We start from the raw sequence: 13,181 nt of genomic DNA, 5'->3' as shown, positions 1-13,181 counted from the left end.
GTGCCCCCCCGGGTCCCCGCCCCCCCCCCCCCCCCCAGGCCTAGCATCTAGCCCCCATTACACACACACACTGTAGTCTGGGATCCAGGCCCTGCCCCTCAAACACAGGCCGAGTCTGGGATCTCACACACATGCCCTCTCCCCGCCTCCCCACCCTATCTAGCCCCCAATTCACACACACAGGCCCCCCCACCCCCAGTCTGGGATCCAGACCCTGCCCTGAAAACACACAGAGCCTGGGATCCAGCCTCCATCTCACTCTCTCAATCCATGCCCACTCACACACATGGCCTGCGACACCCCCCATCTTTGAGATCCAGGCCCTGGTCTGAAGGAGTGCGATCCACCAAAGCGGACACCCCCCCCAAGCTTCATTGCCCTGGGGCAGTGGGATGCAGCAAGACTGCCTACCTCCGCTCTGCTTCATTCCTAGGGAAGGAGCACAGGGGAGTTAACATCCCTGTTTCACTCCCTTCCCCCTTGTCCAGGCTGTTCTCATCCTCCCTAGAGGCATCTTTGCAACCTTGCTACAGGAGCCTAAGAGTGATGTTGTAGACATGACAGTCCATGGTCCAGAAGTGATGCCAGAGGGGAGGATCTCTTGGGGCAGTCTCTTATTGCGGTGGTTCCCAACCTTTTTAGACCACAGACCAGCAAACTGCAGACCAGCATACCGCAGACACTGGCAGCCAACCCTTTTTTTATACTCAGTATAAAAAAGGGTTGTCTGCAGTATGCTGATCTGTTCTGGACTTCCAGTCCAGCAGCCAACCCTTTGCAGCTAGGTACCAGGCTGTAGCGCAGGGGTTAGGGACGTCTGTCTTATTGGACCAGTCGTGTAGTAGGGATAAGGTTCCCTTCCAGCCCCGCAGTTTTTGGCTGGTTCCCATCCACTTGGCCGTAAAGCCTCTGTTGGTTCAGATGGATGCTTAATGGCAGGCTCCAGCATTGCCCAAACTTGTGGGTGGATGTTTCTTTGAAATATGGTGCCTTGAATTTTAATGAAGCTGTATACTGAAAGTAAGGGAGGGGGAGAAGTAAATGTGACCAACTGAAAGCTGCAGGAACATTCACAGGAGGGTCGGTTTGCAGCATTTGGGTCTCTATATAGGAACAGTAAACAGGAGCCAGCCTGGTACAGTTTTTCTTGGCCCACAAGCCCAGGTATCACCTGAACGGCCAATCGTGGTGAACAGCTCAGCAGTGCTAGAATTAGATAGTAAAATCTCTGCATCAAATGAATTGCTAAACATCCTATTACTTCAAATCCGTGTTTCAGTATATCACTGAAGTAGACTTATATTTAATGGACAGACTTCTAGCCCTTACCGTGAACCCTGCGGAGTTCCTGCGGAGTTGGTCATTTGCTTCCTCAATACCAAAGCAGAAAAATAGTTGGCTAACCCTATTTCAATTTTAGTAATTTAGGTCTCTGTTAATTTTGATTTAGGTTTTGCAGAAAATGTTTCCTGACAGCTATCAGAGAAAGTGGAACGCATTGTCCTCTCTGCCGGGGAAGTGTGACTAAGAAAGAAAGATCATATCCCCAAAGGGCCCTAGATGTTGAAAACAACATGAAGAAGTTTTCTGGAAGCTGTAAATGCTGTGAAAAACAGGTGGAGTATACTTGTAACAAGCAACTATTGTAAGGAACTAAAATTTTCCTTACCTGGGGTTTCATTTTGCATGTTGCTATGCATCATCAGTGTTCGGTTGTTTTGCTCGAGCACCATCAGCGTTGAGCCACAAGTGAGGCATAAGTGCATATGATAAGCAGAATTTGGTCCTTAATTAAAAATATGAATGTTGATATTGGGATAACGTAGAAAGCGAAACAAGTTCTTTTTCAAGGGATTAATTGTAATTGTCTCATTTTTGGTGATGTGCCAAAATTATAGTGCTTCATAAAATTAAATTGTTAGCAAATTCCTAAAAAGAGTTTTAAAACATGGTTCTGCCATGTTATTTAATGTTTGCTTTCTTTTTGGTAGAGCATTAATTTCCAAAACACTGTACATGAAATCCTAGCCCCATTGAAGTCAAAAGGCATCTTGCTGTTGATCTTCAGTGGACCTGGAAGATTGCTTCATAAGTTTTGTTTATGTAACATCTACCTTAATTCAGATTGGAGCTTAATTGTCTGAATGCAGCTATCGTGTCTGAAAAAAATTTTGTTGCTCTCAGTTTCATTAAGATCCACTAAACAATACAAGTGGGTAGGCTAGAAGGAATAAAGCCCCCAGGTCCACAAAATGACTTCAGGCCTGGACACAGCATGTTAACACTGGTGTAATTTACTTCAGTCTTATACTACAATGAGAACTGCACTGGGATCCGGGGTGGCTGGATGACCAGTTATCCCAGGGAAGCTGCTACAGTAGTCACTATGACACTGTCTTTCACCACTCTCTCTCACCTATTAGGGGCAAAGTAATAACCTAATAGGTTTCCTTGGACACCTACACCAGTGTAATTTGCACCCAGGGAACACTACACCTGAGTCTAATGTACCTCATGTTCCTCCTCCTTGTTTACACCAGCATAGAGGCATTTTGTGTACAAGCTCAGTGCTTAAAAGGAAACTTGAAAAAAATGTAGGTGCAAGAATACATACAATCTTCAGAACCCTTCCCCTGACCCATTAGGTGCCTGTGTTTTTGGCAGGAATGTTCCCATGATACCTAAAGTTGTACTTCTGTATATGCTCTGACTTGCTCCCATCTTGGCAGGGCTGAACAGCCTCTCAGCCTAATTGGGATCCTCGTATTAGGCATTTATATGAAGCACCCAGTTTGATAGGCGTGCTCTGAGCACACCTAACAAACTAACATGTGTCGTGAATCAGAGCAGCCACCGGCAGCCGCCTGAGTCACACACTGGAGTGTTTAGATTTAGAGCTCAGCAGGCAGGTAATTGATGGATGGAGTGGAATTAACCAGGCACAGACACGTGTAGGTTACAGGAGTTTGTTTACTTACGTCGCCTAGACGCAGGCGAGCCTTTGTTCCGTTACAGCTTCGGTTACAGAGTTGAGTATACGCATATAACTTCGGTTACAGAGTTGAGTACATGCACGCAGTCAGGTTACAACGGGATAATGACGGACATGGTGCTGGAACAAACGGTCGAGCTTGCAAGACTTTCTACGTCAATATTTTACGCTGACGGGGTGATTGATTGGGAATTGATCAATTTCCCAATTCTCTGGTGACAAGCACAGGTGTTTCCTGTGAGATCCCCAGAGCTCTCCGACTTGGGTGGAAACCATTAAACTATTTATAGGCAGAGGTGTTTTACAGGGATACCCAATGGTGAACCGTTATATGGAATCTTTAATTTTTGGCAGGTGGCAGCTCTTTGTCTCCTCAAGTTACAAGGTAGTGGGTTAGGTTTCTGTACCTGTTACATGTGTGCTACGTGTGAGGAGCTTACGCTTATTTTTGGACCAATTATATATAGTTTCCCCTAGCATTTTATTTCAGCTGACCAATTATCTATAGTACTCCGGCCGCGTTTTGTTTCAAGGAATTTTTGGCAGGGATGTCTTTTAACCCTTAATCATCAAAATGAGGATGATTTGAATGGTATCTCTTGCTCAGTGGCATGGGCACAATTTAATTGGGTTGTGACAACATGATTTGAGTTCTCCACAAAGCACAGTGGCAATGCCTACAGAGAAGGTAGGGGTGGTGCTCCCATTTGAACAACAGCTGAGTACTTGGAGTATTTACCTGGAGTGTAGAGGATGTAGGGCCTACATCTTCCTCAAGCTGATGGGGATTCAAAATCAGATTTCTCACCTACTGGGAGAGCACACTAAACACCTGGTTGTAGTATGCCCCTATGTCATAATACTGCTGTTAAAGGTAAAAATTCAAGGTTCATTGGGTGAAAAAAAACACACTTAACCTGGGACAGGGGAGACCATTGCTCAATAAGAAACTCTTCTTGTGCGAATTATTTTCCTTATCAGATTTTTTTTTTCCCAGATTATACTGTAAAATCTAAATAGTTTGAAATTTTACTTGCAGGTTAGATATTCTCGCATGAGACAACATTATAAAACATGTAAGAAATATCAGGAAGAATATGGTGATTCTTGTACTGTTCCAAGCTTAAAGATTTACCAAGAGTCAACGGGGAACAGGTAATCAGTATCTCTCATGCATGACAGCAAATATCTTTTCCATAATGGGGAAATAGTGTTTCAGGACGTTTCCTTTTTGTAAACAACCTTGTCCAAGTTCTTATTTTTTCAAAATTGGAAACTTTTTCCAGTCTAGAGAGCGACTTATATATCTTCCTTATTCTGGGCATATAGAAAACTTTTACCACATTTCCACACATTACATGGCACGGAACTATTTTCAGAAACATTCTCTAGTGTCTCCCACTATTTTCTTTCCTTAACAGCTTACCTCAACTTTCTTTCCTTTATGGCTTACCTCAACTTTGTTTCCTATACTTGCTTTGTAGCAGGTTTCATTGCACTTAGAAGTCTTTCTTCCCCTTTTTCCCCATTTCTCTTTTGTCCTAATTTTACTGTTGTATGAATGAAGGTTGTCTGCTTAGCCCATTCCTGTTTAAAAATATTGTTGTTCAGTTTTTTTGCCTTCTGATTTTACCTGGTTTTAGTGTGATCTGTAAAAGGTGTAAGACTGGAATCCTCATTGTTTTATAAACTATAAAATTAGCTGTCACTTGCCCAATTACTGTTGCAAACAGCACTAATATTTTTCTTGCTTTATCTGCTCACCATTACATCTCTTGTACTCATTCTTAATTCATATTTAGTTTCAAATACAATTAAACTATATATAATTATTGTGTTCCTTTTCACCTTTTATATTTTCAATAATTTGACAAATTGGAAGTAATCAATTTGCATTTGAAATCAAATTGTGATAAAAATAAGTGTGTTGAGTAAGGTTCAAACTCTCTTATAATATTGTTTTCAGAAATAGTATATTAGCACTGCTCTGCAGTGTCTTATAAAATGAGTGATGTTACTGAAGAATTTTCATGTCCAATATTACAAGAAGCATAAAAAACTTCAGGGTTTATTTCAGCCATATTTACAGTTTTAAATGTCTACATTCTTGGGGCACATATCATAGTTGAGCAGTCCAGTGTGGCTTGGCTAAACATTTCAAAATTATATATTGACATTCTTCCTGGCAACTCCGTATAGGAAATTCTCGGTTGCATGCACAACCTGCAACAGCTTTTCTTTCTGCCATTCCAAATTGTGAATGAGTTAATTGCTTTTCTATCATCCTAAGCTGTGCCTTTTGGAAAACTGTCCATTTTATTTTTACATTGTACCCTTGAAGCTATTTTTCCCATCAGTAATTTTGCTACTAAATGGATAAGCAAGTAACATACATCATTTTCCTGCTAATTCATTCTGTATTCCAGTAAGCCCATCATGCTAATGGAGTGAAAAATATTGCATGATGATGCAAAACAAAAGTTCTGAGCAGTGGTGATACTTAAAAAATGTGTTGTTACAGTTGTATGTTTTACTTGTAAGATCCATTGCATTCATGGGAATGAATGGATTTTTCCTTTCATAATTAGAGGCCTTTACACATGCAGGCCTCAAAACTAAAAATGATTACACTTGTAATTTTATACACAGTGTCAGACTAAGCAGTAGGAGATGTAAATACATCTACAGCTGATTATAGGTGACTAACTTCAGACGTTTCAGGGAGATGCTTGGTAGCCTTCTTGTAGTCCATCTAATTAAATTGCCCCTTTTTAAATACTAAAAATAGATCCAGTAGGGAAGAGGAGAACTCAGACTTCGAAAAGACATTTAAAAAATCCCCAACCTTTCAACAAGCTTTAGAATAAGCATGTACTTGGCTTCTTTTACATCAGTCTGCCCATCAGAATCTCCTTCTCATGGTGCCACATCTTACATTGCATTCTGAAGAGCTTCTATGTTTCAGGAAGGTGCCAAAGAATGAAAGCAATGTTCTGGTTATGGCCTCAACAATGACCAAAAAACTGGCTACGCTCTCCAGGTCGTTAACAGACTATGTTGACACACATCTGCAATTTGCTTGAAAACTTAAGTTATTTAGCAATGTAGCAATACAATGGCAGCATCAAGAAACAGTTTTTTCTTCCATTTTAATTACCACCAGAGGGCACATTGACAGATGTTATCTTCCTCTGGCATCTCTTCTAAACTTCGGTAGTAGTGCATGTTATATATAACACTGTCTAACTTTAATTTCCAGTGCTCATCCCACATTTAAGTGCCCCCTGTGCCAGGAAACCAACTTTACAAGGCAACGCTTACTGGATCATTGTAACAATAGACATGTTCATCAGATATGTCCGGTAGTAAGTAGACTACATTTTCATTAAAAAATGTTTCTGTCTCAGCCATACCTTTTCTTGCTTCTCTTCAGTCATAAGGCAGTTGAGTGTTTTTCTTTTGTTGAATGTAAACTGTTTCTTCTTTTGAGTATGATGTTTTGTTTTCTGGTTCATTATCTTAAGTTGTTGTTTCTTGTAAATGCGCTGTCAATTTAAAAATACCATTTCTGTCTTGTAATTTACTGTTACAGTAAATGAAACCTAAAATTACCAAAATTAAAAGATTATAGGTAAAATGTTCTCTATTTTTCATTTTACTTTTGTATAGCTGTTTTAGTCTTGTGAGACAGCTACAAACTCCAGCATAGGCGAAAAGGAAAATCTATTAATAAAAACAGCAAATTGTTATTTAAACCACAGAATTGGATAAGGAGAGTTATGTTTAATAGTGGTCACCAACTACTTGTAAGCTTTTTAATAAAATCGACTAAACTTCAAGTTGCAGAGACATAATTAGCTGTGTTAGTCTGAGGTCAGGTAGAAGGCCTAGGGTACAGGGGAGGCTGTAGTCCCTTAGCAGAGGTTGAAGTTGACCTAGCAGATGAAATTGCAGGAGGTTGTGGCAGAGTAGTCAGAGGCAGAAGCTGCTTTAAATCAGTTGAAGCTCGCTAGGAACTGCGTTCTTGAATTCAAGGTGCAGGGTAAGAACGGGTTATTCTGATACTTACAGGTATGTTTATATTTCTGTATCTCAATTTTTGGTTAATAATTTCTTATACTCGTTCTTGTTTTCATAATAAACCTTTTTATTATCTTTTACCCACTTAATGACAATATTAACTGTAAGTTGACACTCTCTTACCTTGGTTATTTCTGGAAAACTGTAAATACTGTAACAATCAAAATAATGTGATTTATGTAAAAATCTCTAGTAATTCACTTCTAAGTATCAAAATAAGATTTTACATTAAGCATCACTGTATTGCTTATTTTACTTCTGCATTTCTTTTTCATATTTAGGTCTGTCCTATTTGTCTCTCTCTTCCTTGGGAAGTTTCTAACCAGGTTACTAGAAATTTTGTTGACCATCTAAATGTATGGCACCGGTTTGACTACGGAGAATTTATGGTAAGCACCCCCCCCCCCCCCCCCAAAAAAAAATCTACTGAGGAATGAAAGTTACTAAATTAGAACAGTTCTCAGACTAAGTTTGTTTTTGTGGCCAGAGTCCACAGAAAACTTGGTTAGCCGATGTGAAAACTGCTACCTACTCAGATGTAGTTCTGCCCATTCTCAAATGTGTCTCTGGTATGAACTATAAATGCTATTGACAAGTGATTGTTGGCAACAGATTCAGCTAGTTCATACTTGTATTCTTATGCTCACCATTGTTTTTGTCCTTACACAGTTCCTTAAGACACTTCTTTTTTGAACAGAAGCAATCACAGAACCCACCCATATGCTTCACTTTGTAGTGTTTATTGTTTTGATGAATGAGTTAACTGCAATCAGAATATGGGAATGTGGTCTGAAGAGTTGTGTGTTGTCTGACTGAAAGCCCTATCAGAAGAATTACATGACACTGATCACTTGCTCATTGATTATTCCACAGTCAAACTGAGCTAGGGTGAGGAGATGGATTAGACTCACAAGGCTGCAGAGTTCTGTTCCTCTGCTGTTTCCTCTTGTCCTCTGGTTCCTTCTTCTATCTGGTTAAGACATACAATTAACCAGCCTTGCTGAGTGTATTTCAACAAGAGTGTCTTCACCTAAGTGCTATTCACTGTACTATACGTAGGAAACAAGCAATAAAGATATAGTAAAAAAACAGGATGGAAAGAAACAGATTGTAATGTTTTTATCGTGTTTAGAATCTTCAGCTCGACGAAGAAACCCAGTTCCAAAATGCAGTTGAAGAATCTTGTCACGTGAACTTCTGAAATGGAGAACCTCTGCATTTTAAAGGTGGTGTGAGGAAGAAAAAACTACATGAATTCTCTTTCAGTAATTTCAAATGAATATAAATAAAGGGAATTCAGTACCCAGTTTTTTCAGGTTTAATTTCTTTCCAAGACTAAAGATTTTTTTTTAGAATGGCTTTTGCTTAAATATAAAAGTAGAGTAAACTTGATTATATTTCACAGAATCATAGAAAATTAGGATGGAAGAGACTTCAAAAGGAGGTCATCTAATCCAACCCTCTCATGCTCAAGGCACGATCAATCTCAATCTTGTGGATTTTTTTTTAATAGAATGTAACTGATAATCTCTCTGTTGTAAAGGTGCCAAGTCATTTTACTGGGATCTTTCCTTTTTAAATTGGGGCATTTCTAGGGCTCTACACTGATGTTTTGACTTCTCTTTAATTGTTCACTGCTCTTTGTTGATACAGACTTATTTTTTATGAATACCACATTTTATAACTGACTAGTGGGCAACTCTGAAAAGTAAATATTTGAAAAACAATGCAAAGATGCTCTATTTTGCTGCTGCTCTTAACATCTTCTGCAAAATTATATCGATTGAATTCATTTTTTGAAGATGAAATTGAATGGTTTCTTTATTGTTACCTCTAAAAACAAAAATGAAAATGGCTGAAGTGGGAAACAGCTTGTTTGAATCAGCAGCAATGCAGAGGTGGTTTGTTCTACTTGTATCATTAAGAAAGAATAATACCAGAGCCTGGGGGATATTGCTTCTATTTTGTTATTTCTCTGGAGCATAACCAAGGTAGGATGTCTTGTTTCTTGGAGTGGTGGGCTCTGAGCATTTTCCATTCCCTCAACAGATAAGGAAGTGCTTTTATGTCACTTGCCTTTGTACATTCTGAACAATTAAAGATGCCAATACACAAAAGATGCTGTCTTTAGCATATGAAAAAGGCTAAATTGTTTTTGTCTTTAGAAATATTTTTATTAGAAATTCAGGTCTTATCTATCCTGTTTTTAATGAAAGACTGAACTAATAAACTGGTAGTTTTGAGACATAGCCAGTATAAAGATACCAGTATTTTTTTTCCAAACTGCATCATCTATAACATTTACAGGCTTAACCATTAACAGTTAAAAGGAAAAATCCTGCTAAGAAGAGTCACTACTTGCATATCCTAAGGGTTGAGAGTCCATTGTAGTTCTCCACTCTCCCAAGGTCTCTAACAAATTAAAGACAGACAAGAATTCATATTCCTGTAGTTTTCAGATAAAAATAAAACTTTCAGGCCTTCTTTATATGCCATAAAACACATTGTGTTCTTTTATATGTCTCTTTAAGAAATGGTTTAGACTTAGAGAATTTCTAGGACTGGAAAAGTAGGATGTTTCCAAATGCACACTCATTTGGGGCTTTCTTGACTTCTCTTTTCACAACAATGTCCTTCACTGCTACTGTTCATGGGTATTGTGTACACCAAAAAGAGCATATCCAATAATATTCCTAGTGATCTAGCTATAATTGTAATAACTATGCACTGAAACTACAATAGCATTCTGTTGTTTAACTCCAATTTGTGCCTTTGAAAACCTTCTCCTAACATATAAGCAATGCTATTTCTAAACAAACAAAAAATCTGCAGAATGTGACTTCTTATATTTTTCATATTCCAAAAAGATATCAGACCGTACAGCAGGTTCATTTGTTATGTATATTAGAACTCTTAACACCACACATGCTCTATTCATTTGATATTGTTTTAGCCTTTAATTATAAACAGTGTAGCCAGTAGTATGAGAGTAGCAAATATCACTATTGGAGGTTTAAATTGCCAAAAATTCAGGGAAATAGACTACTTCACAAGTTACCTAAGTCCTGTTACACTGTCTTAAAAATAAGAGGGGAAAACAAACTGCATTGTAGTCTGCTGCTAATATTCATAATTTATTTAAAAACTGAGTCTATGCGAATTTTTCCTATTCTATAATTTAATAGTGATATTTAGAAGTTTAGTTCCAAGATTTTTAGATTCAGTATATATGCAGGAAATGGAACTAAATGCCTAAACATAATACAGTGTGTTCTGAAATCAGTATTTGACTGACACTGACTGGTTACTTCAGCTGCCTGAACACGTCTTTAGATTTGTAGTTGAAATTGCTTCTATTTTAAATATTTACTCTGGGAAACAAAAGTCTGTGCACTGTTATAGCAATAATTAGTTGTCATTTAACATGGTTTTTGGAATAACATTTTAGAATTCTTTAAACATTGTAAGACTTGACTTCCTGCAATTTAAAAGTAATAATTTTTCAGTATGTTGCAAAGAATTTAATCTTGAAACCATAGTTTTAAATTACTGCATCCCCTCGTGTGTTTTAAATACAAACAAAACTTTTAATGCCTAGGATGACAACTTCTCTTTGCTTGTAGATGTTAAACTCTGTATTGGCAAAGTTTGTCTTTGAAAGCCTTATATTTTTGCTATGATGAGACAGACTCTAAGTACATTTTTTGGATAACTAATAAATGATAAGGAACTAATCTGGTTGGATATGATGCTGCTGTTGTGACTCTCCCACTCTGAAACTCAGACACACGCAAAAGGGGGCTGTATAATAGTAGTGGTTTATATTTGTTCTTAAATAAAATGTGCAGATTTTACTGGAAGTGTGTTGTTGAGAAACTTTTTCTTGTTAACATTCCATTGTACTCCTGTTGAATATGGTGTATTATGTGTTAATTGTACCTTCTGGTTTTCCCCCCCCAATAAAACGGTTTATTTTCAGTTTGTATCTGTTTTCCAATAATGAATATCTAGGTCTACAGCTGGGCCCTAAAACCAGTCAACTTCACCCCACTTCTTGCTTTTGAATTGAGTTCATGCATGCCATACTTCTCATGCTACTGCAGTTTTAAATGACTAAATCTAACGTGTTCCTTGCTAATAACCAGACCTATGCACTATGTTCTGAGCTGTTAACAATTAAAATAGTGCCAGAGGCCTCACAATCTTCATTCAGAATGAGGCTAGAAGCCCAAGGTGATAGGTTTGCACAGTTCAGAAATGCATATGTTTCTCATCTCTGCATAGAGAGCTGTCAGCTGTGTTTCAGGAGAAACTGCTAAAAAAAATTGAGCGAATGGATGCCCTGCCACCAGTAAGCAAGGAAATTTGGTTATTAGGAGTAAGCAACATATTAAAGGGGATGATTTATGGAGAACTTAAGGCAGGCTGTATTAACGGACCTTTCCCTTCTCACTGAGACTGCTCTCTTCAATATTCTGGATCTAGGAAAAAAATGCTTTGGGTTATCCCTTCTCACAACCTACATCACTTCTAATTTGTAGGTATACAATACCAAATATTCACTTTCATAGATGTTTTTGATTCTGAATTCCCTTTGTCTCTGCTACGTATATTGCTCAAGCAAAACTTAGTTAGCTTGCAAAAAGATTTAGTTATGAAATTAAGGATAATGTATAAGTATACAGCTGTTTAAAAATAGAATTGTTATTCAAAGTCCACTTACCATAAAGTTGCCAAAGATTTTCCCCCCCTCCTCTTAGGAAAACCAAATTTGCTCTGTGAAATTGTAGCTCTTCCCACCTGCCCACCAAGGATAAACTCTTGTAAAATGAAACCTTGCCATAAAATAGTGGTTAGAAGGTTTGTTCCATGGTTTTCCATTTTGTTATAATTTGTTTGTATTCCATATTACTTGGATTCAATAAAGCAATGAAGCATGTGCTTAATTCTCAATGAAATCAGTATGACTTAACCATATTTACTCAAGCTCAAGACAAGCTATTTTCTCTATTTAACATAGGAGGAAAGGCCCCTTGTCTTAGAATTAAGTATGAGGGTATGAGTTTCTGCTGCTCCAGCCCTGACCCCTGAGTCAGGACCAGAGTTTCAGCTGCTGCCTGCTCCCCACTTTCCCCCAACATTACCCCTGCCTTTCCTCCCTACAGCCTTGGGCCCCTGTCTCTCCTTCTCAAGACAAGCTATTTTCTCTATTTAACATAGGAGGAAAGGCCCCTTGTCTTAGAATTAAGTATGAGGGTATGAGTTTCTGCTGCTCCAGCCCTGACCCCTGAGTCAGGACCAGAGTTTCAGCTGCTGCCTGCTCCCCACTTTCCCCCAACATTACCCCTGCCTTTCCTCCCTACAGCCTTGGGCCCCTGTCTCTCCATTCCTCCCATCTCCCCACCCCACCCTCTTCCCAGCACTTACCCTTTGCTCTATTGCCAGCAGGCTTTGTCCCCACTACAGTCTGAAACAGAAAACAGCCCCAGCCCAGCTCCTTAGCAGTGGTGCTGGCTCTGCATTGCTACTATGGAGCCAGGTTGGGGTTCCTGCCCCAGACTAAAGAGGAGTTGGATCCTGCCAGCACTGGAGCAAGGGTTAGTGGTGGGGGACAGGTGGTGGGCACAAGGTGATGTAAATTGGGGGGGGGCAGACAAAGGGGGGGGGCTGCCTGCCTCTGCACCCCTATCCCCTACCTCCTGCCCCCTTTATGTCTCCCTCACCATCTGCTCCCCCTCTCCCTGGCACCTGTCCCCCCACAGCTTTCTGAGATGCAGTTATGACTCACAAATTTAAGATCCTCCAATAAGAGAAATGCATGCAAAATTATAATATAAATGTTACATGTATAAAATCTAATTACTGCTGGGGATGTCTTAAATTCAGGGGTGTCTTGGATTTGGGTAAATACAGTCGTATATGAATAAGTACTTTGCTTCTTGGGAGCCCAAGAAGGGTGGCTGTGCCTTAAGGAAACAATCCTTTGGGCACAAAGCAAGATGATCCCCATGCAGGGTAAAAGACGGAAAGGGGCCAGGAGGCTTCCCTGGCTGACCGCAGAAATCCAGGGCAGCCTAAGGGCCAAAAGGGGAGCACATAAAAAGTGGAA

The 13,181-nt window shown here is 39.3% G+C and overlaps 1 protein-coding gene across 1 annotated transcript; it reads left to right on the top strand.

The window, feature by feature from the left end:
- Positions 1-1,431: 1,431 nt before the first annotated feature.
- Positions 1,432-11,050, top strand: RNF138 (ring finger protein 138). The gene is made up of 5 exons (XM_025192836.1): positions 1,432-1,616; positions 4,032-4,147; positions 6,252-6,357; positions 7,354-7,461; positions 8,205-11,050. Exons 1-5 carry the CDS (start codon positions 1,575-1,577, stop codon positions 8,271-8,273), a joined length of 441 nt encoding a protein of 146 aa, XP_025048621.1. The 5' UTR covers positions 1,432-1,574; the 3' UTR covers positions 8,274-11,050.
- The last annotated feature ends 2,131 nt before the right edge of the window (positions 11,051-13,181 follow it).

Source organism: Alligator sinensis, unplaced genomic scaffold (assembly GCF_000455745.1).
Source record: "Alligator sinensis unplaced genomic scaffold, ASM45574v1 scaffold548_1, whole genome shotgun sequence".
NCBI lineage: Eukaryota > Metazoa > Chordata > Crocodylia > Alligatoridae > Alligator > Alligator sinensis.
This window is presented reverse-complemented; position numbering and strand designations above follow the sequence as displayed.

Coding starts and splice junctions, on each gene's coding strand:
- RNF138 (XM_025192836.1), top strand. CDS start 1,575: ATGAAGAAGTTTTCTGGAAGCTGTAAATGCTGTGAAAAACAG. Junction 1,617..4,031: donor GTAAATGCTGTGAAAAACAG/GTGGAGTATACT, acceptor TTTTACTTGCAG/GTTAGATATTCTCGCATGAG. Junction 7,462..8,204: donor TTGACTACGGAGAATTTATG/GTAAGCACCCCC, acceptor TATCGTGTTTAG/AATCTTCAGCTCGACGAAGA.